Source organism: Propithecus coquereli, unplaced genomic scaffold (genome assembly GCF_000956105.1).
Source record: "Propithecus coquereli isolate 6110/MARCELLA unplaced genomic scaffold, Pcoq_1.0 Scaffold21, whole genome shotgun sequence".
NCBI lineage: Eukaryota > Metazoa > Chordata > Mammalia > Primates > Indriidae > Propithecus > Propithecus coquereli.
This window is the reverse complement of record NW_012146078.1, coordinates 1186935-1207037: the sequence shown is the minus strand read 5'-3', so window position 1 is coordinate 1207037 and position 20103 is coordinate 1186935. Positions and strand designations below refer to the sequence as shown.

Sequence of the window (20103 nt, the reverse complement as noted above, 5' to 3'; positions counted from 1 at the left end):
AGGTAGATATAAATATTATACATAAACCAGTCAATAGCAATGAATATCCTTAGTACCCAAATTGTGGTCTTTAAAATACCATTTCCCCCATACACTTGTTTATATTTTCAAAAAGAAATAATGGGAGGATGAACTAAACACTAATGAAAGTGGTTACCTATAGGACAAGGGACAAGAAAGGGTGCAGAGATGGCAAATAGTTCTTTCTGATTGTATCTTTTTTATAGTTTTGAATTTGGAACCATACAACTATTTTAGAAATTAAATCTTAAAAAGTAAACAAACTATCTCTAAAAAGCAAAAGCACCCAGAAACAACCTACCTATAGATCTTGATGGTGACATAACCATATGGAAAAGTATTATTTCAAGTGATTTTAAAACTCAGTATTTCCATTGTGCATCTCTAGTAGACTATATCTTAGGACAAAAATAACCACAAAGAGATCTTAACTTAAATTTAGCAGTCTTTAGGAATAAATATGTAAAAAAATAAATATCAAATTAATATCAAATAAGTACTTAAATATGTAAATAAGCATATTTAGGAATAAATATGTTGAAACGTATTTGTTGAAACTACTATATATAGTTGGATAAAGAAAATAGTTAATGCCATTAGGAACTGTAACTTTCAGCGTAAGTAAAAAGAGATACAAATAAGATTTAAGGCAGGGAGCAATGACTCATGCCCGTAATTCTAGCACCTTGGAACACCGAAGTGCTTGAGTCCAGGAGTTCAGCTGAGCAATATGGTGAGACCTTGTAAAAAAGTTAGCCGGGTGTGGTGGCACGAGCCTGTAGTCCCAGTTACTCAGGAGGTGGAGGCAGGGGGATTGCTTGAGCCTAGGAGTTTGAGGTTATGGTGAGCTATGATGACACCACTGCATTCTAGCCGTGTCAAAAAAAAAAAAGAAAAAAATAAGAAGCTAAGTCAAAACTTGGTAATATTTATTTGAAATGTGAAAATCAATATGAACTCAGGATCGATATGAACTCAATGATTTAAGTTTTTCTTTTTTAAAAAAAAAAACGATTTCCTAGCTTTGTGCACTGAAAAGGTCTGGCAGCAGTGGCAAGTCAATGGCAATGTATATCCGTAAAGACCAGACCATGGTCTTTATTATAACTATTTTTTTCTTTTTTTTTTTTGACACGGCTAGAATAGAGTGGTGTCGGCCTAGTTCACAGCAACCTCAAACTCCTGGGCTCAAGCATTCCTCCTGCCTCAGTCTCCCAGGTAGCTGGGACTACAGGCACATGCCACCATGCCTGGCTAATTTTTTCTATTTTTAGTTGTTTGGCCAATTTCTTTCTATTTTTAGTAGAGACGGCATCTCGCTCTTGCTCAGGCTGGTCTTGAACTCCTGGGCTCAAGCAATCCTCCCACCTTGCCTCCCAGAGTGCTAGGATTACAGGCATGAGCCACTGCTCCCGGCCCAGCCTATGGTCTTTAAAATACCATTTCCCTCTGAAAGGACTAGGGCTCCTTAAGGAAATGGATGATTCTAGGTCTGGAACCTTGTTTCATGGTAGAAAGCAAAGAAGCTATCAAAGACTGTTGGAGTTGTACCAAAATGACCCAGGCGCCCATCTGAAGGGGACTCCTGTTCTTTGAGCCTCAAAAAGAACAATAACTGCAATAAACTGAAACATATCAGATATATTTTTTAAATCCATGAGTTCATAATGATAACCCCCAAAATAAGACAAAACAACAAAGCAATTTGATCACCTTTGGAGGTTGCTAGAACACCAATTCATTATTATGAAAATTAGCAAATAAAGGTAAAGGATCAAATATTTATCTTGACTTTTCTCTATGAATTGTAAGAATCATCAACTACTTGATAAAAGTATATTTTTTAGCAAAAATCCTGCTAGTAAATGCAGAAGAAATACAGAAGTGGAAAAGTCACTATTTCATAAACTCTTATAAAATAATGGAATTAAGCAAAGGTCATCAATTACTGCTAAAACCATTAGGTGAAAGGTTAATGAGGAACTTTATTTTGGATGGATCAGGCTGACTCTAAATCTACTGATAAATTTTAATATCACTGAAATAGAATATTATATAAAAGTGATATTATATGCCTCCTAAGTACCAGTACCACCTATGAAATACACTTGTCAAAAGATTTCAATCTGAAATTCATCCAGCCTCTATATCTAACTACCAGGTACAGGAAATACAGGATATGTATGTTAAATGAGCTCATGAGGAAGATATCAGCCAAATCCCAAACATGGGAAATTCTAAAGAAAAATGACTATTTTATTTTGCAAATAAAAGTCATGGGAGGAAAAGGGGTGGTGGTGTTAGGGCAGGAAGGGTAGATAATACAGTTCCAAAAAGAGGTAAGTAATAAATTATATGTAATGCGTATCTGGTTTAGATTTGAATTTGAACATAACACTTGCAAAGTGATATTGGGGAATATTGAGTGACTTAAGTAATACTGAAGACTTACTGTTAATTTTGTTAGCTGGAATAGTGGTATTATGGTAATGTTTTTTAACTTTTGGGTGAAATAATATGACTGAGGGAAAAGCAGAAGGTATGTGGATGAGCAAGAATGACACAGTGTTGATAATTTTTAAAGAAAAGTGATAGGGATTCATTATATTTATTATTCTATTTATTTAAAAATATATATTTTTGCCTAAAGAGTTTATCAAACCTTGACCAAGACATTATTTTATTAAACTTTTTGACCTATGTCATGTGATAGGCAAATAGTGGTATATTGCGATAATTCCTGTTTTTCTTTAGAACTTATTTTGGTTTTTCTTTTTTTGGTCTCTTGTTTGTCCATAATTGAGTGTAATTCTTTCTTTCTTTATTTTTTTTATGCCCAGTGCTGTGTCAAATAAATAAAAAGTGATCTAGTGTCTTCAGTAAGTTGCACGTTTACATGGGCACATTCACACGTTAGAAATGTAGATAAGCTCAAATATTACAAGCTCAGAATCAATATTTGAGCATTTAAAAAATAATACACTTTGTATTTTAAGGAGATAAAGACATAATTTATGGCTATGAGTTGTAGAAAAGAGTCCACTTTTTTTTCTGTTTTGTAGCTTTTTTGTTGGCCTATTGATCTATTGCTTATGCTTTCTTGACACTTCCTTTTATCTGATTTCCCTTTTATAGACCAATTTTATTTTAGCAATAATAAATAAAGGAAAATGATGAAATTGGTACTACAATAATTTTTAAAACCAATGTGTTCTGTAATCAGTAGATTTAAAACTTAGGAATAGAAGAATGTGGTCAAAGTATCTTTAAGTTGCCATCAGATTATATATTTGCTCTAAAATTACTTCATTTGTCTTTCTAGGTTGGCAAATAAACAAGACAAGGAAGGGGCTTTAGGAGAAGCTGATGTGATTGAATGTCTGTCGCTGGAAAAATTGGTCAATGAGCACAAGTGCCTATGTCAGATAGTAAGTTTTATTTTTTTTCTGCCCTTTGAAATAGGTTTAGTATAACTTAGTTTTTATAAAGGTAATAGCAGTTAGAAAGCAGTTTTTCAAAGAATTTTTTTTTCTTCACCCAGGAAATCATACTGTCACTGTTCTATTGATGTGACTCATTACCGTAATACTTATTTTCTATTTGATTGTTACTGACTTCCATGAACTATCCTTCCATGGTTTCAAAGATTTTCACATTTGTTTTTTTTTTTTTTTTTTTTGAGACAGAGTCTCACTCTTTTGCCTGGGCTAGAGTGAGTGCCGTCGCGTCAGCCTAGCTCACAGCAACCTCAAACTCCTAGGCTCAGGTGATCCTTCTGCCTCAGCCTCCCGAGTAGCTGGGACTACAGGCATGCGCCACCATGCCCGGCTAATTTTTTCTATATATATTTTTAGTTGTCCGATTAATTTCTTTCTAATTTTTTTTAGTAGAGGCGGGGTCTGGCTCTTGCTCAGGCTGGTCTCGAACTCCTGAGCTCAAACGATCCGCCCGCCTCGGCCTCCCAGAGTGCTAGGATTACAGGCGTGAGCCACCGCGCCCGGCGCACATTTGTTTTTTGTTTAAGATGTTGCCTGACAGAATCTATAGCTATACCCATCATGGTATGAACTTTGTAAGATTGAAAAAAAAAAGTATAATTAGTAGAGATTTATCATGAGTTTTGAAAAATCATATCAGGAGAGTTGTCACATAGTCTTTTTTTTCCCCAGGCAATGCTTAGTGTTTTGTTTACAAAATAAGCCATGCTATCAACCCTCTAAAAACACCTACTTGTATCTTTCCAATTTCCACCATTCCCAGCCATCAGATTCCATTCAATTTCTTCTAACCCCAAGCCAACCACTTTCTTTTCACAAGTTGATACCTTCCAAATGTTTTAATAATGAATAAATGTTAAATACTGGCTTTTACTATTACAGAAAGGGAAAGTCACACAGTCTTAAGGAAGATAGACAAGGGATTTAATCATTTATTCTAGTTTCATAAAATGATCATTAAGCTGTCAGTCTTATGAATGTTTACTGCTGTAAATTTTAGTATAAGGGATTAAAACTTCCGGGGAATTTTTCTTATGGTAGTTCAATTGTGTCTTTCTATAAGCTTGTTTAAAATTATAACTAGCAGTGTCAACTTCTTCTGTGAAAATGTCTCTAGTAGCTTACAGATATTTGTAAAATATTTCCATTCTAAGGTACTGAAGTTGGTGATCATTGCGAAGGTATGTTTTCTAAGTTAAATAAGCAGATGCTCCATATCATTAATTTAAATGGCTTAATTTTGATTTGCTAGTAATTATACTGAATGGTTTATGGATATATTTGTGTGGAGAACTTTTAATCTTTAAGTCAAATAAATTTCTGTTTTAGGAACCTTGTTCAGCAGTCTTGGGATATGGAAAGAAAATTGACAAGTCCATTAAAAAGGGCCTTTATTGGCTGCTACATATTATTGCAAGAGACTTTGAGGCCTTAAATGAACGCATCCAAAAAGATACAACAGAGCAGCGTGCTCTTGAGGAACAAGAGAAACGCGAAAGGGCTGAACGAGTGCGAAAATTACAAGAAGAAAGGTAAGTAGATTAATTTTGTACCACAGTGCATTTGAAGAGTCAAAAGCAGGATAATTTTATGAATGATTTGCTAGTTTTATCTATTCAATTTCCTCTTTCTGTACAAAGGAAGACACCAGTAAATTTTCTATTTTTATGGCTCTTTTTCTATGCAAGTTTGGGTGATAGATTTCTAATTTTCTTGCTGGTATTATAGTAATTAAATTTACTCTTATGCAGTAATAATTTCCAAGAGTTTTAAATATTTATCTCTTATTTCTTATGGGTACCGTTAATACAGTGGTTCTCAATGTACAGGGTGATTTTGCCTGTCAGGGAACATTTGTCAATGTCTGGAGACAGTTTTAATTCACAGCTGGGGGGAGAGGTAGAATGCTACTAGCATCTGGTGAGTAGAGGACAGGGCTGCTGCTAAACATCCTACAATCCACAGGAGAGTTTTCCACAACAAGGAATTATCTGGTTCAGTATGTGAATAGTGTTGACAATGAGGAACTTCTTTAGTCTCAGCAAAGATAGAAGGTGAGCTATTAGAGCATCATTCAACTCAAGCAAAGTCAGATCCAAAGTTGCCTTTCATCTACCTGAGTAATACTGGCCTTTTATGTGATTTAATGTAGTTACTGCCCAAAAGGCAAGAACCCACTACTCTTGGTGATCCCTTTGTGAGGTGCTTCCTTATAGTATGGAGGAAATGCTCTGAGAACTGGCATTTTTCAGAAGTAGGAGTTAAAGGGAAGAAATATTTATAGAGATAACTCTTCACCCCCCAAACATTCAATATGATGAGCATGTCTTTCAAATAGGTCTCTCTTGATATCAAAGAAAGAATGGGGTAAGTAGTTTTGGTGTCTACCAATATGAGGTTTTGGAAAGTCTTTGGTTTTCAATCCTAGTGTGTATTTTCATGATTTTTAAAGCTAAAGCTCAATATAACCAATTATTCATGTAAGTATACCTTTTATATATTTATAAAAATTAAATATATGACCACACTTTCCTGAAAACTCCTTTGCTTTTTTCTATTAAAAGAAAAAAAGCAACAAAAAATGAGTTAGATAAAAGAAATTTAATAATACTAATTTTTTTAGTTTTTGCCTTTCCTATAATGATATTCTAGATCATGCATGGCAGGCTTTTCCAATATTCATTCCCCTTTTCTTCTTTCTCCCTAGGCATCCCATTTGTAGTCTGAGACTTCTCCTGTTGAGCTGATATTCCGTAATTAAAAGTAAATTGATATTCAGAGAAGAGTGATTAAAAACAACCTTTTTACTTTACTAAATCTGATTGGTTCAGATAGTCATTTCCAATGTTTTTGAAAAACCATACAACATATGCTACGTGAAAATAGTATATTAATACTATATACCTGAAACTGCTTACCAATAAATGAGTTAACAGTAATAACAATGATTGTCCTATGAGTAGGTTCATGTACAGAGTATTGTCACATATATTACTTTATCTGATCCTTGAGACAGTCCTATGAAGTGGTTATTTTTATCCACATCTGTAGGAAAGCTGAGGCCCCAAAATCTAGGTCCAAAGATTTGTAAATCTCCAAATCTTGGCTTCCTAGGTTCAGAATAAAAGGATATATATGTCCATCTAGAACAGAGTTAATTGATGTCATGGCAGTGAACATCCACATTGCTGTACTGTACTTATAATCTAGTTGAAGATCCACAGTACTCATTTTTCTGTCTTTGGTGGCTTGTTTTAGTAACTTACTACTCTTCATGTATGGGAGAACATTAACTATAAATCACAGAGATAATAAATGTTTCAGTGGTAACTAATATGGAATTATTTAATCTGAATGATACAAGGCAAACTTATTTTTATAGCCTCTTATACTATTATGCAAAGCAACAGTTATCTTGTTGTTCAAATATGATACACAACTTGATAAAATATATCATTTTATATTATTATTGATCTGTACTTCTAGAGAATCAATCTGTAGATGTTGTGCTCTTTTATTTCTGTATAATAAATAAGAAACATATTTGTGTAGAAATCAAAGCCTAGATTGAATTAAGAGAATGTTTTCCCAGTTTTATTTTACAAGAGAAGACATAACCCTTAGGAAGGGTGTTAATAAGAGTACTTCTTTATTTGTTAACGCTAGTAAAGAGGATAGCATTGATATTTAGAGGGTAATTAATAAATTGATCAGTATACATCCTTGGCACATAGAAAAATAATTAATTTTCACCACTGACATTAAGAAGTCAATCATAGGAAATATCATTTTTGTCAGCATTTCTTTCTTAAAAAATTCAAATGATTAATCTTTACATGGGGCTAGACGCATATTTCCTACATAAAGATTTCTGAAATATTTTCAATAATTAAAAGCCATGTCTACGTGTTTAAATTACTAAGTTTAATACCCTGAAACCTATTGCAAATTTTCTTAAACGTGGCTCAACATTTTATCAAAAGAAATTTCAATTTTTTTCCTCAAACAATAGAAAACAAAGAGAAGAAGAGCAGGCTGAACTCAATGGAACCAGTGATTTGGCCGAGTTGGACCCAGAACCAATGAATCCTTTCCAGCCGATAGCATCTGTAATCACTGAGGTATGAATGGTGACAAATGTAATTTTTATATCTTAAATTATGAAGTTGGAATTTGGGAAAGGCGGTGGGGAGTTGAGAAAGGAGGCAGGGAAAATAGAAGTCATTCTCCAGAGATTATTTCTAAAAGAAAGTAAAGGTGAGAGACTGATGAAAGGTTTACTGCTTTTTTTTTTCCTCTTCAATTTACCTTTTTATCTAGTGTAAAAAGGGAAATATGACTTCAGAATTAAATGACAATGAAAATAAAGGTTGACTATGGCAATTATTATAGTTGCTATGTTGATAAATCTATTTTTGTCATTTTTGTCATGTGACAGTAATATATTTACTCTTGTTTACATGGTCTCTTTCTGTATTGATCTTATTGTCCCTTTGCAACAATCTTTATATGTTTATAATGCATTAGAGTACATAAACAATTTTTTTTTTTCCTTTTCTTTTTTCTGTTTTTTGGAGACAGGGTCTCACTCTGTTGCCCGTGCTAGAGTGGAGTGGCATCATCATAGCTCACTGCAACCTCAAACTCATGGGGTTCAGAGTGAGTCTTTTGCCTCAGCCTTCCTAGTAGCTGGAACTACAGGCATGTGCCACCACACCCGGCTAATGTTTTTATTTTTTATAGAGACGGATCTTGCTATTGCCCAAGTTCATAAATATATTTCTGTTTTCCCATGATACTTATAAATGTTTGATCCCACCCATACAGATATTAAGGAAGGTGTTCTTAAAAAATGTTTGGACTACTTTTAAAACCCAAATGATGTCATTAATCCATATGTGGACTAGTGACAAATAGATATTTTCATAAAAGTTTAAATGCTGATATTTGGTAGAAGTAGAGTAGTAACTCATCAATTCAAATATTCTTAATATTGTTGCTTTCCCTATTTGTTCATTAGACTAATAATACTAGAATATATAGAATTTGAGCCTTTATAACTTGGGTGAGGCATATTTCAAACATTTCTGGGCAAATCTTATTTTGTATTTCTGAAGAATATAATAAATAATATTCTAGACCACTTAAAACCAATGGTCCCAAATGGAATATTCTTAAGAAATTTGTTTTGATGCCATTTGACATTTCCAATCAGTAATCATATTCCTGTAATAGTTAAAACAACTACATTAAACTTGTCATAGAAACTGTATTTTCTTGCTTTTAGGAATATAATTAATACACATATAATTACTTGAACATTCCAGGGCATCTAATCATTCCCACTGACTTAGATGGTCTAATATAATTCAGGAGGCTTGAAAAATTAATGGTTTAGTCTTGTGAATTTTAACAGTTACTTGACATCATTTAACAAAACCAACAACTGGCACAACTTCTTAAGCTGTAGTTTCAGTCTCCGCTAGTTCATATTGCATGTTTATTTTGGACAGTCTTTTGTAAGCATGGTGCTTGTACCAGTTTAAGTAAAATTTTAACATAAAGAAAGAATGTTTGAGATGGCAAAAAATTCTCCTATATCTGAATACCATTTATTTTAATTTTAAATCATCAGAAACTTCACCAACATTTATGTGTAGATTTTAATTATGAAGAACTTAAGTGTGTGTGTGTGTTTGTATGTGTGTTTGTGTGTGCGTGTCTGTCTTTGTTTTCATTTTCTGCTGGTGTCCAGAGTTTGCACGGGCTCTGCTTAATGGCTCTCAGTACCATGCCTCCTCCAAGGCACTGCTTCCTAACTTCCTTCATTTCTCAGAGCCTGTTGTGGAAGCTGGTGTGTTCTCCATTCCTCTTCCCCTGTCGCTGCCTCCTTCCACACAGGTGCTCATCTGGAAAGGTGTATGATTATTTCTTCCTTGGAGCTGCTGCTGAGGAGGGAGGCAGCTCCGCAGGTAAGAAGATGATTGGATAGTTTGGTATTGCTTTATTTTGCAAAATAATTGGTAATATGAGATACTTGGTCTTAAGTTGCTTAGATATCAGAAGCTTAATTGTATTCAATCTTTCATTAATCCTATTAGGATCACCCTAAATATGTGCTTTTCTGAATATAGTGAAACCATCTTAATAGCACGAGCTATTGTTTTGTCTCCTATCAAAAATCCTATCAAAAATTATGTTTGTCAAGTTTTGTTTTAGGTTCTTTTAAAAATATTGATAGAAAGAAGGAAATCAAGTTTTGCTTTCCACTTCGAAACATTAATTTACTCTTAAGTATATAATAAATCTTGCTTTGTGAATGACTGTTTATTTTATAGTACCATGGGTATAAATCACTGAAAAGGCCCTTGTCCCAGCATTGTATTTTTCACAATATAAAGAAGTGAACAATACTGGTGTACAGCATAGTATACCATGCACAGAAAGTCCCTGAATTAGTAAGTGGCACGGGGGAAGTATAATTATTATGCTTTTAAAATACAATACTTTCAAGAAGATGGTCAGTAAAGAAATGAAAACAAATTACTGACAGTCTCCTTTTCATCATGCAAATTTTCTTTTTTCCATCAAACTTTTCCTTTGGTATGTTTGCATTGTACAGAAGCACCTACCATTCCTTTGATTTTTACCACAGATAATAAAATTGGTAAATGATTGTGAGGTATTGGTTCCAGAATAGACAGATCAGTGGAACAAATAGTAATAAACCTAACAATACATGAGCATTTAGTATAAGATAAAGGTAACATTTCACACCTGAGAGAAAAGAATATGAACAACCACTTGGAAAAAAGTAAAATCATTGAAAACTGTATATCCAATTAAGTTCTGGAAATATCCAAGACTTAAATGTATTAAAAAAGTAAAGCCTTAAAAATACTAGTAGATAATGGAGTTAAATATTTATATGTGCTTAGAGGTGGGAAAACTTTAAAAGCAGGAGAGTCAAGCCACAATCATAGAGTGAAAAAATCTTATAGTATTCAGTTTTAAAAGAGCTATTCTACAAAGTTACAAAGCAAAAATGAAAACAAGGATAACAAACCCTAGTGGAAAATAGGACACATAGGACACGTAGTTCTATGTGACTATGAGACTGGTCCTAGTGATACATAGGACAAACCAAAGAACCCTTTCAAATTACCATAAAAATAATGAGAATCTAACAGAAAAGTGGGCCTTGGGTTATCACAGGCAGTTCTTTAGATAAAAAATAAAAATGGCAATAAGGGTATTTAATAGTTCATCTTTGATAGTAACTATAAAAAAATTTAAATTAAACTAAAACAACACTAAGGTAAACATGGTTATTTATTAATTTGTCAGAGATTTAAAAGGTCATTAATGATATGCAGAGAACAATGTAGAGAAAAATCACCTTCCCAACCCTTTACCTGGGGGTATAAATTAATTTAGTTTTTCTGAAGGGAAGTTTGTGAATATATGTTACATTCCAACAGTTCTGTTGTTAATAATGTAATCTTAAAAAAACTAATAGGATGATTGTATTTCTTGTAATCGTGAAAAACTGAAAAAGTAAATTTGTTGTCCACTGATAGAGAATTGATAAAATAAGTTAGAAATAAGTTATGCTTTAACCATTCAAAGTGATAATATAATTGATGAAAATAATAGTAGCTAACGCATAGTATTTTGAGGCACTATTCTAAGCACTTTGTATATTCATTGACATGGAAAGTTTATATTCTTAAATAAAAACTTCAATTCTTTTTTGTTTTAACAACAAACAAATATAAGGCTGGGTGCATTGGCGTAGGGTGCAAGACTAGCCTGAGCAAGAGTGAGACCCCGTCCCTGCTAAAAACAGAAAAATTAGCTGAGTATCCTGGCATGCTCCTGTAGTCTGAGCTACTCAGGAGACTGAGGCAAAAGGATTACTTGAGCCCAGAAGTTTGAGGTTGCAGCGAGCTACAATGATGCAACTGCACTCTACCCAGGGTGACAGAGCAAACTCTGTCTCAAAACAAAAAAACAAAAAGAAACCAATACGTAAATATGTATATAGAGAGAGACAATTACCTTTATGTCTGTTTATAGGTGGTGTATGTCTGTATGTGTGTGGGGATAGGTAGAGAAAAACGCCTCTTAGTGATCATACACCGAATAGTGGTCATCTCTAGATTGTGAAATTACCGATAATATTTGTATTCTTTTGTTTCACTTTATATGTTTACTGAATATTTGGCAATTAACATGTTTTAATGATACATTCAACAATTTTTTAAATAGAAACCTTAGAATGTCATTGAAGTTACAGAATGTTGTTACAGAATGTTGTTACAGAATGTTGTTAGGTTATTTGATTTCTTCCTTAAAACTATCTTAGATATAAACATGATAATAAAGATAATAGGGTTTTGTTGTTGTTGTTGTTGTTGTTAGAATGAAAAAAAACTTGAAAAAGAGAAAAAGAAGCAAAACATGGAGAAAGTCAGTGATGGCTGCCACCTGAAACATAAAATGGAGCATGAGCAAATAGAGACAGAGAGCCAGATTAGTGACAATGGCCAAAAAGGCAATGAATCTGGACTAGTAGAAAATTATAAGGAGGCATTAACACAGCAGTTGGAGAATGAAGATGAGACAGACCAGCGATCATCGGAATCAGGTGATGAAGTTATTTAAAGTAATTTTCATATATATATATAAATAAATAAGACCTTATTTATACTTTATTTCATTTATCGTATTTATTTTCACAAGAGATGTACTGTTATATTTTTTGTCTCCAAATGCAGTATTTATCATGAGTTTCTCCAGGTTCTTAATTACTTATTTGCCAGTTTGCTCCTAACATATTTTTTCCATTATGACTTAAAATGTGGTCCTTTGTTACTTATAAAGATTTCAGCAGAAGATTCAATTTTAAATTTTATTTTCATAAATTTGGAATACAGCATAGCCCTCAAGAATCCTTGGAATATATTTAACATCTTTAAGGCTTTTTTTTTTTATTTGTTTGTTTTTTAAGCCTCATAATGCTAAAATCAGGATCATTTCTTTTATTGACTGGCTGTTTCTATAGGATGCAAACATAACCAGTAGAACATTTATTGAAAGTCTTATCAAATAGCCAATTTCCTCTTATTTTAATATCATACAAAATCTTCAACTCATAATTGCTTTTTTCCCCTCCTAACTGGTTATGTGATTTAGTAGAACATTCATGTCTATTGCTGTCATAGAGAGTCAGCCTGTGTTTGGAATCAGACAACCTGTGATAGAATCCTGACTCTCTCATCTACTAGATATATGTTAAGTAATATAGCATTCTTCAGTCTTAATTTGTTCATCTCTACAATGGGGAAAAACAATCTTTATTTACGGGGTTTTAGGGTTATCTATAAAATAACTCCGCAGCACTCCTAGCCGGATCTGCCACGTGGGTGATGCCCAATAATTGTTACTTCCTTGCCATTCTTAGTTAGTGATATGCCTTTATTATATATAAGAATTTTTTATAGTATCATAGGGTTTATGAAAATAAGATTTCAATCCTTGAGGTACAGATTAGCTAACATGGAGATTTTGAAAATATTAGATTTGAAAGTTATAATTTTTGACAGTTGGAAAGTTAGAGCAGTCTTAGCCATACCCATATAATTATGTCAACAGAGTTAAAAAGACTTATTACTGCGGTCTCTCAGTTTTTAAAAAGGACTCTAGCAGTGGGGTCATCATAGCTCACTGCAACCTCAAACTCCTGGGCTCAAGTGATCTTCCTGCATCAGCCTCCAAAGTAGCTTGGACTACAGGTGCATGCTACCACACCTGGCTAATTTTTCTATTTTTAGTAGAGATGGGGTTTCACTTGTGCTCAGGCTGGTCTTGAACTCCTGGCCTCAAGTGATCCTCCTGCCTTGGCCTCCCAAAGTGCTAGGATTACAGGCATGAGCCATTGCGCCCAGCCCTAAAATATTATATTTTAAAGAGCAAAATGATTTGGAAAATGATTTGAAAATATAGCACAGGGAGATCTAAGATAGTAAATCATATAACTATAAAAATAACTAATATTGTACTTTATACGTTAAAACATGCCTTCAGATGCATTAAATTATATTATTGAACATAGCATTTTGCTATTTAACAAAGCAATCCTGGAGTATATTATTCCTGTTACATAAATGAGGAAACCAGCCACTTGAAGAAGTTGAGTAACTTATTTATGATCATACATCTCATTTGTGGTAGACTGAGACCCCAGTCCAGATCATGTTCCACATCCCCATGACCCTAAGCTACTGCGCATCATGAAGTATCATGTGGTTCTGGAGCTCTCTTTCTATTCTTCCAGTTGTAAAGCTTGCTGCTTTAATTGTAAAAAGATTTCTTTGTTTCTATTGGAAGTGAAATGTCTGAAGTGACACTAATTTATTAGAAAAATAATTTGTTTCTAAATATATTTTCATTTTTTATTACTCTGTAGGCTTCACAGATATTAGATATTTTTTGTTGCAGATAATTCTTATTTTAGAAAATATATTACACATATATAAATTTAGCAATTTGTAATTGTCAGTAACTTTGATGTTCTAAATTTGGTTATATAATATGTCATCCTGGTTTACCTTGTTCAAATTTACATATTAACATAGATACCCTTAAAATGTTTATATATGCTTGAGTGAGGATCTGCAAATAATTTTATTTTGAAAGAAAACAAATTCAATTATGCTAGATCTCCTAATGTGATTTTGATCACATAAACTTGTATTGGGCATACCTTATTTAGGGATTATTTTAATGAATAGTGTGTTTAGGTTTAATTAGGGTCTTTTTTTTTTTAACATTTCAAAAGATTATTTTTGGACTATTTATACCCAGAATTATTCTACTTATCCCACTGAGAAAAATCAACAACTTTCCTCTTTTCTCAGGCCATTCTGAGTTTCATGGAAACTCCTGCAATTAGACAATTATATTTGTTTCATATGAAATTTGGGAGAAATATAAGTTGCTTTTGGAAATGTGAACTTTTTTTGTATTCTGAAAAATTTCTCTTAGAACTTAATATACAGACTTTTGGCTGTTTTTGTCATATTCATTAATCACTTATTCAATAAGCCGTCACTTAAAAAAATTTATCCTTAGTAAATGCGAGTTCATATTTGGTCATTGGTAACAATTTCCAAAGTTGAACAGAAGATGTTTTTATGTTAATAATATCAATATTCTTGTTTTATTCTTTGTTTTCTATTATAGAAGCTCACCTTTTTCCAAAGGTATAACATTTCATGTTTATATTCTTATAGATAACGGTAAAAAGAAAACTAAGAAACTAAGAATGAAAAGGAGTCACCGGGTAGAGCCAATTAATACAGATGACTCTGATCCTAAGAGTCCAACACCACCCCCACCTCCTCCTCCTAGTAAGTAAATTGATATTGATACTGAATTTACAAATGCTACTTTACACAAGGGAGAAAAAAGGAAAAAGAAATTGTGTAGTTTTTATGCAGTATATTTATTATGAATTTGTGTAAAAGAGTTCTTCACTGTAATTTGTTCTTGTCAATATTAATATCTTTTTCTTTTCTTAATGAGAAAGAAATGTTTTATAAAAGTAAAAAAAAATTAAAAACTATTAAGAAAACCTTACTCAGTCCTTCCTAGAATATGTTCAAGTTCTATCTGAAATATCAGTACCCAGATTACTAGTAGGAATATAAGTTTCATGGATGGATGGTTAATGTGAGCTCTTAAAAAATTAGACCTTTGATCCTGAAAGTTCTTGGGTTTAAACCCAAGATATATTAATATTTCTAATATATTTCCAGCATACATACCCACCTCCTAAGTTGTTAAGAGGATTAAATGGAGTAAATCATGTAAAATACTGTGACATACCTGCACAATAATTATAACTTTTCAGCACTAAGCATATTCACGTACTATAGGTGCTCAATAAATATCTGATGACCAGGTAAATATGTTTATAATGTCTTTGTAGTAGCCCTGCTTACAAGACTTTAGATGGTAACATTTTCCTTTAAGAAATTTTTAAAGTCTCATTTCTAGTATTCCGTTTATTAAGAACACATTTAGCCTCTGCTAGGGGTGAGAATGGTATCCTAAGCTTATTTATGATGGTAGTAAAGCTTCTTATATTTTTAATTAAATGTAAATGAAAACTTAAAGCAGATGTTAACAGCCTATAATTACATTTTTAAGTAAAACTGATTTAAAATGAGTTTGTGGCTATATAGTACTTAGTCATTCAGTATATTTGAGTTGACATTGAGTGTTATGTACACTTCCTGTCAAGGGAGGGATCCTCTCAACAAGACCTAAAGTGACATTGTTTAACAGTGTTTTTAAATGTTTTTCTTTTTCTTTAGTTGGCTGGGGAACCCCCAAAGTCACTAGACTTCCAAAACTTGAGCCTCTTGGTGAAACACGTCATAATGGTAATGCAAAAGGATCGGTTTTCAAATATCATGTGTACATATTACATCCACTTTTCTTTACCTCATAACTTCAACAAACTTATATTTTATTTTTGGAAACCTTTCAAATCTTTAGCCATCCTTTTTTATTATACTTCATTTTTAATTTTTTTTAATTTTTTTATTCTTAAGTGGGCTTTTACCTCTATATAATTTGATTTGATGTTTACCTTAGAATACAGGTAAGAAGAATCATAGCTTGTGTTTATGTATGATACATTTATACAAGTAATTGTGAAAAGGAAATGTTGTAAAACAATTTAAATATGAGACAATTATACTTACAGTGTCAAAAAACTGCAGTGTCCTATATATGCTCAATGTGCTCAATGATAATGCTACATATTTTTTCTCCCTCTATTCCTAAGACACACAGCTGCTAAATATTAAAATGAAATAAAGATCAACAAAATTTGTAAAATCAGAGCTGAAATCAGTAACCCAAATAAAGTTTGGCTAAACAGAAAGAAAGTTACTAAAGGCTTTGTTAAGAGAACAACTTTGAATAAAATTAACATAAGCTATAGTCCAGCTAGTTTATGGCATTAGAACTCCAGGAGGCAAAAACTAGAGAAAGGACAGTTAGAAATAGTAGACAACTGCTTTCTAAAACAGGCAGTAGTTGTGATTACAGACCATCAGTCTAAGTCGTTTCCATAAAATATTTCTAGAATGCAAAAGAATAATAATTACATAGAATTGTAGCTCAGTAAACTTGTCCACTGAGAGCATTGAATTCCGTGTTTTTTTTTTTTTTTTTTTTTGGAGACAAGATCTTGCTTTATTGCCCAGGGTGGAATACAGTTGCATAATCATAGCTCACTGTAACCTCGAAATCCTGGGCTCAAGTAATCCTCCTGCCTCAGCCTCCCAAGTAGCTAGGACTATAGGCAGGGGCAACCATGCCTAGCTAATTTTTCAATTTTTTGTAGAGACAGGGTCTTACTGTGTTGCAAAGGCTAGCTTTGAACTCCTGGCCTCAAACAATCCTTTCGCCTGCGCCACCCCACCTGTCTTTCAATTCCTTTTTTGATGGCTCTGTGTTTATGTAATTTAGAACTTGGTTTCCTAAGGAAATCACTTACTAGGAAAAAAGAAACTTAATCTTTGGAAAAGCATTACCATCTAATTTGAAATCATATCAAACTATATAAAATATTTTCATTCAAAAAGTACATAAATATAAATATGCTATTTGCTTTTGTTTTCAGAATGCTGTAGATCAGTAATAAAATATTTCTTTATAATCATTAGTGAAAATTATCTGATTTTTTTTTACATTTCTAAAGGCAGAAAAGTTTGTCCTTATTATATCAGAATTACTGAAGTGTTATTTCCAGTGGAATCACATATTTCTGGTTTACTGACTTTACATCATGATGTTTATATTAACTATAGTAGATTAGTTCCTGTTAACTCTTAGTGAATTTGTGTACATTAGAATACATTGTCAATTTAAATATTCACTGCATTAGAAAAAACTAGGTAATGTTATTGTGTCTTTATATATACTCACATATACATATATAGAAAAAATATTTTTAATATGACAGATTTTTTTCTCTTACTGACCTTGTCATTCAATAAGCAACTATTTTGTAATTAGCAGTGTCTAAAACATTGGTAATAAGATGAATAAGATACACATTCTGCCTTCATGGAGGTCCTAATGTAATACAGAAGATAATACTTCAGCTTACTATAGTATACAGGACAGTAAGTTCTATGGCGTACAATTGGAGTACTGTGCATAAGCTGCATGAGCAGTTAGGGAAGGTGGCATTAGAACTGGATCTTTGGGTGGGGCACGGTGGCTCACACCTGTAATCCTAGCACTCTGGGAGGCAACCTCAAACTCCTGGGCTCAGGCAATCTTGCCTCAGCCTCCCGAGTAGCTGGGACTACAGGCATGCGCCACCATGCCCGGCTAATTTTTTCTATGTATTTTTAGTTGTCCAGCTAATTTCTTTCTGTTTTTAGTAGAGACGGGGTCTCGGTCTTGCTCAGGCTGGTCTCAAACTCCTGAGCTAAAACGATCCGCCCGCTTCGGCCTCCCAGAGTGCTAGGATTACAGGTGTGAGCCACCGTGCCTGGGCCAAGAATATTGTTTGTTCAAAGAATAGCATGAAGTTACCTGTGTCTGGAGCTTAGGTTCATGTGCATAGAGTGGATAAGAAAGAGAAATTTTTAAATTATAGAGAGTATTGAAAGTAGATTTAAGGCTTAGTGTCAGATTGTGAAGGCTTCATATGTATGCTAAGGTGTCTAGACTTGCTATAATTTTTTAAGAGATACTATTCATTTTTAAAAGGGAAAATAGTGTTGTTAGATTTGCTGTTTAGAAAAAAAATTTTGTCACAATGTAAAGTCAGACTTGATGGTGGCTACACCTTCAGTAAGAATCCCAGTTAGGAGGTTGTGGTACTCAGAGTAAGAAGTAAGAACAAAATAACTGATGGTAGCATTCAGGGGGGAACATCACAGTTAAGAGTAAATGGACAAAGAAGTTGAAAATGGTTTGAGAAGTTTTTTTAAAAAAATTTTTTTCCTTTCTGTGTTTGTTTTTAAATTAGAACTCCTGGGAAAGAATTACAGTAAATTAGTTCAGTTTAAGACCATTATATTCTAATATTTCAGTTAATTTTAAGTATGTATCAAACTTTAGCTTCCCAGAGCAAACACTATAACTTCACAAGTTTTAAAATATTTTTATTATTTTTTCTAATAAATTCTAAGTCAAAGTATACCTAACCTGCGTTAAAAAATGTACAGTCAACTCTGCTTTCATTAATTGGAGAAGAAAGCAGGTATAATACATGTAAAATTTTAGTACAAAAAGCTTACATTAAGTAATTTTTAGGGATTGTCATGAGATTTTCATCTGAGATACTAATAGGTACCAATTACATAATTGTATCCTCTTCTTTTCCTTACTTTGTGCATATTTCTTTGCATTTATATTCAGAAGCATATTGATATAAGTTTGATGGCAAGTAGACAACACATATATGATGAACTAGAGTAAGTAATTAAAAACTGATTGCATTTGGTTTAGCTTAAAATTTTCTGAGTTGAAAAACAATTTGTTATAGTCAGATTGTGAATTTATAAGGCAGAGACTTACTTGTACTTTGATTATAGACATTTGCCTTAGTAGCAATTTGATTCTACATTTCTAATTGCTTTATTGTTTGCAAAGCTTGCTCAGTGTAACAGGTAAGACAGATGTATTTGGAGAAGAGACTTAAAAAGAGAATCTATATTCGCTTGTAAATACTCTCAATCTGTACTTTGTCAATGTTGTGTATTATGTATTACACATTGTGAGAAATGAATCAAAGATTCTGTTGGTAAAAACTACCAAGTGCACAAACTAAAGAATATTAAAATTATGAAGGAAAATAAAATTTGTGTGTAGTTTTACTGCTCTTTAATTTTCATGTTAAAAAATTTGAAACCCTTTATAAAAATGTGTGTTGGCCATTAAGTTGGTCATTTTAGCTGGCTCCTAAGATTGACTTGTATCCTCTACAATTAAGGTAGTAAGAAACCTGATTTGTATAGAATGATTTGATTTTCTGCCTAAGAAATAGAACAAAATCAACTACAGAAGTAAACTAATTTCCTGGAAGGGAAGAAGAGATTTCTTGCATGTATATTTATTTATCTTTTAAAAAAGATATTTTTAAATTGTAAAAGTAAAACCTATTAGTAAGCATTTGCATTAGTTTAATTGTGAGTTCTGTATTAAAATTCTATTAATTTTGAATTCAAGAAATTAGAGTATACTTTAAATTTATCAAAATAATTGAGTATCTCTTATCATTTTAATTATAATAACAACTGCATATATCATGTGCCTGGCACATTGCTAATCACTAGGTATTTACGTCATTTTAATTCTCCCAAATAACCTTATGAGATGGGCAACAATATCCTCATTTTGTGTGTGAGAAACCTATACCCTAAGGCCATATAGCTATTAAGTGGCAGAATCAGAATTTGAAGTTAGGTCTGTCTAGCTTTGAAACCCATACCTTTAATTCATTCTGATATAGCATTATCTTATAGCAAGATTTGTTAGGCTATCCTTG

The 20103-nt window shown here is 32.7% G+C and overlaps 1 protein-coding gene across 2 annotated transcripts in view; it reads left to right on the top strand.

Moving 5' to 3' along the window:
• The window catches only part of ARL13B (ADP-ribosylation factor-like 13B), a 70502-nt gene that overhangs the window by 47643 nt on the left and 2756 nt on the right, over positions 1–20103 (top strand). For both annotated transcript variants that reach the window (XM_012644324.1, XM_012644323.1), the window contains exons 4-9: positions 3344–3449; positions 4848–5050; positions 7531–7639; positions 11943–12168; positions 14816–14932; positions 15902–15970. In XM_012644324.1, the coding sequence (XP_012499778.1) occupies positions 3344–3449; positions 4848–5050; positions 7531–7639; positions 11943–12168; positions 14816–14932; positions 15902–15970 (830 nt within the window). The remainder of the gene's footprint in view (positions 1–3343; positions 3450–4847; positions 5051–7530; positions 7640–11942; positions 12169–14815; positions 14933–15901; positions 15971–20103) is intronic.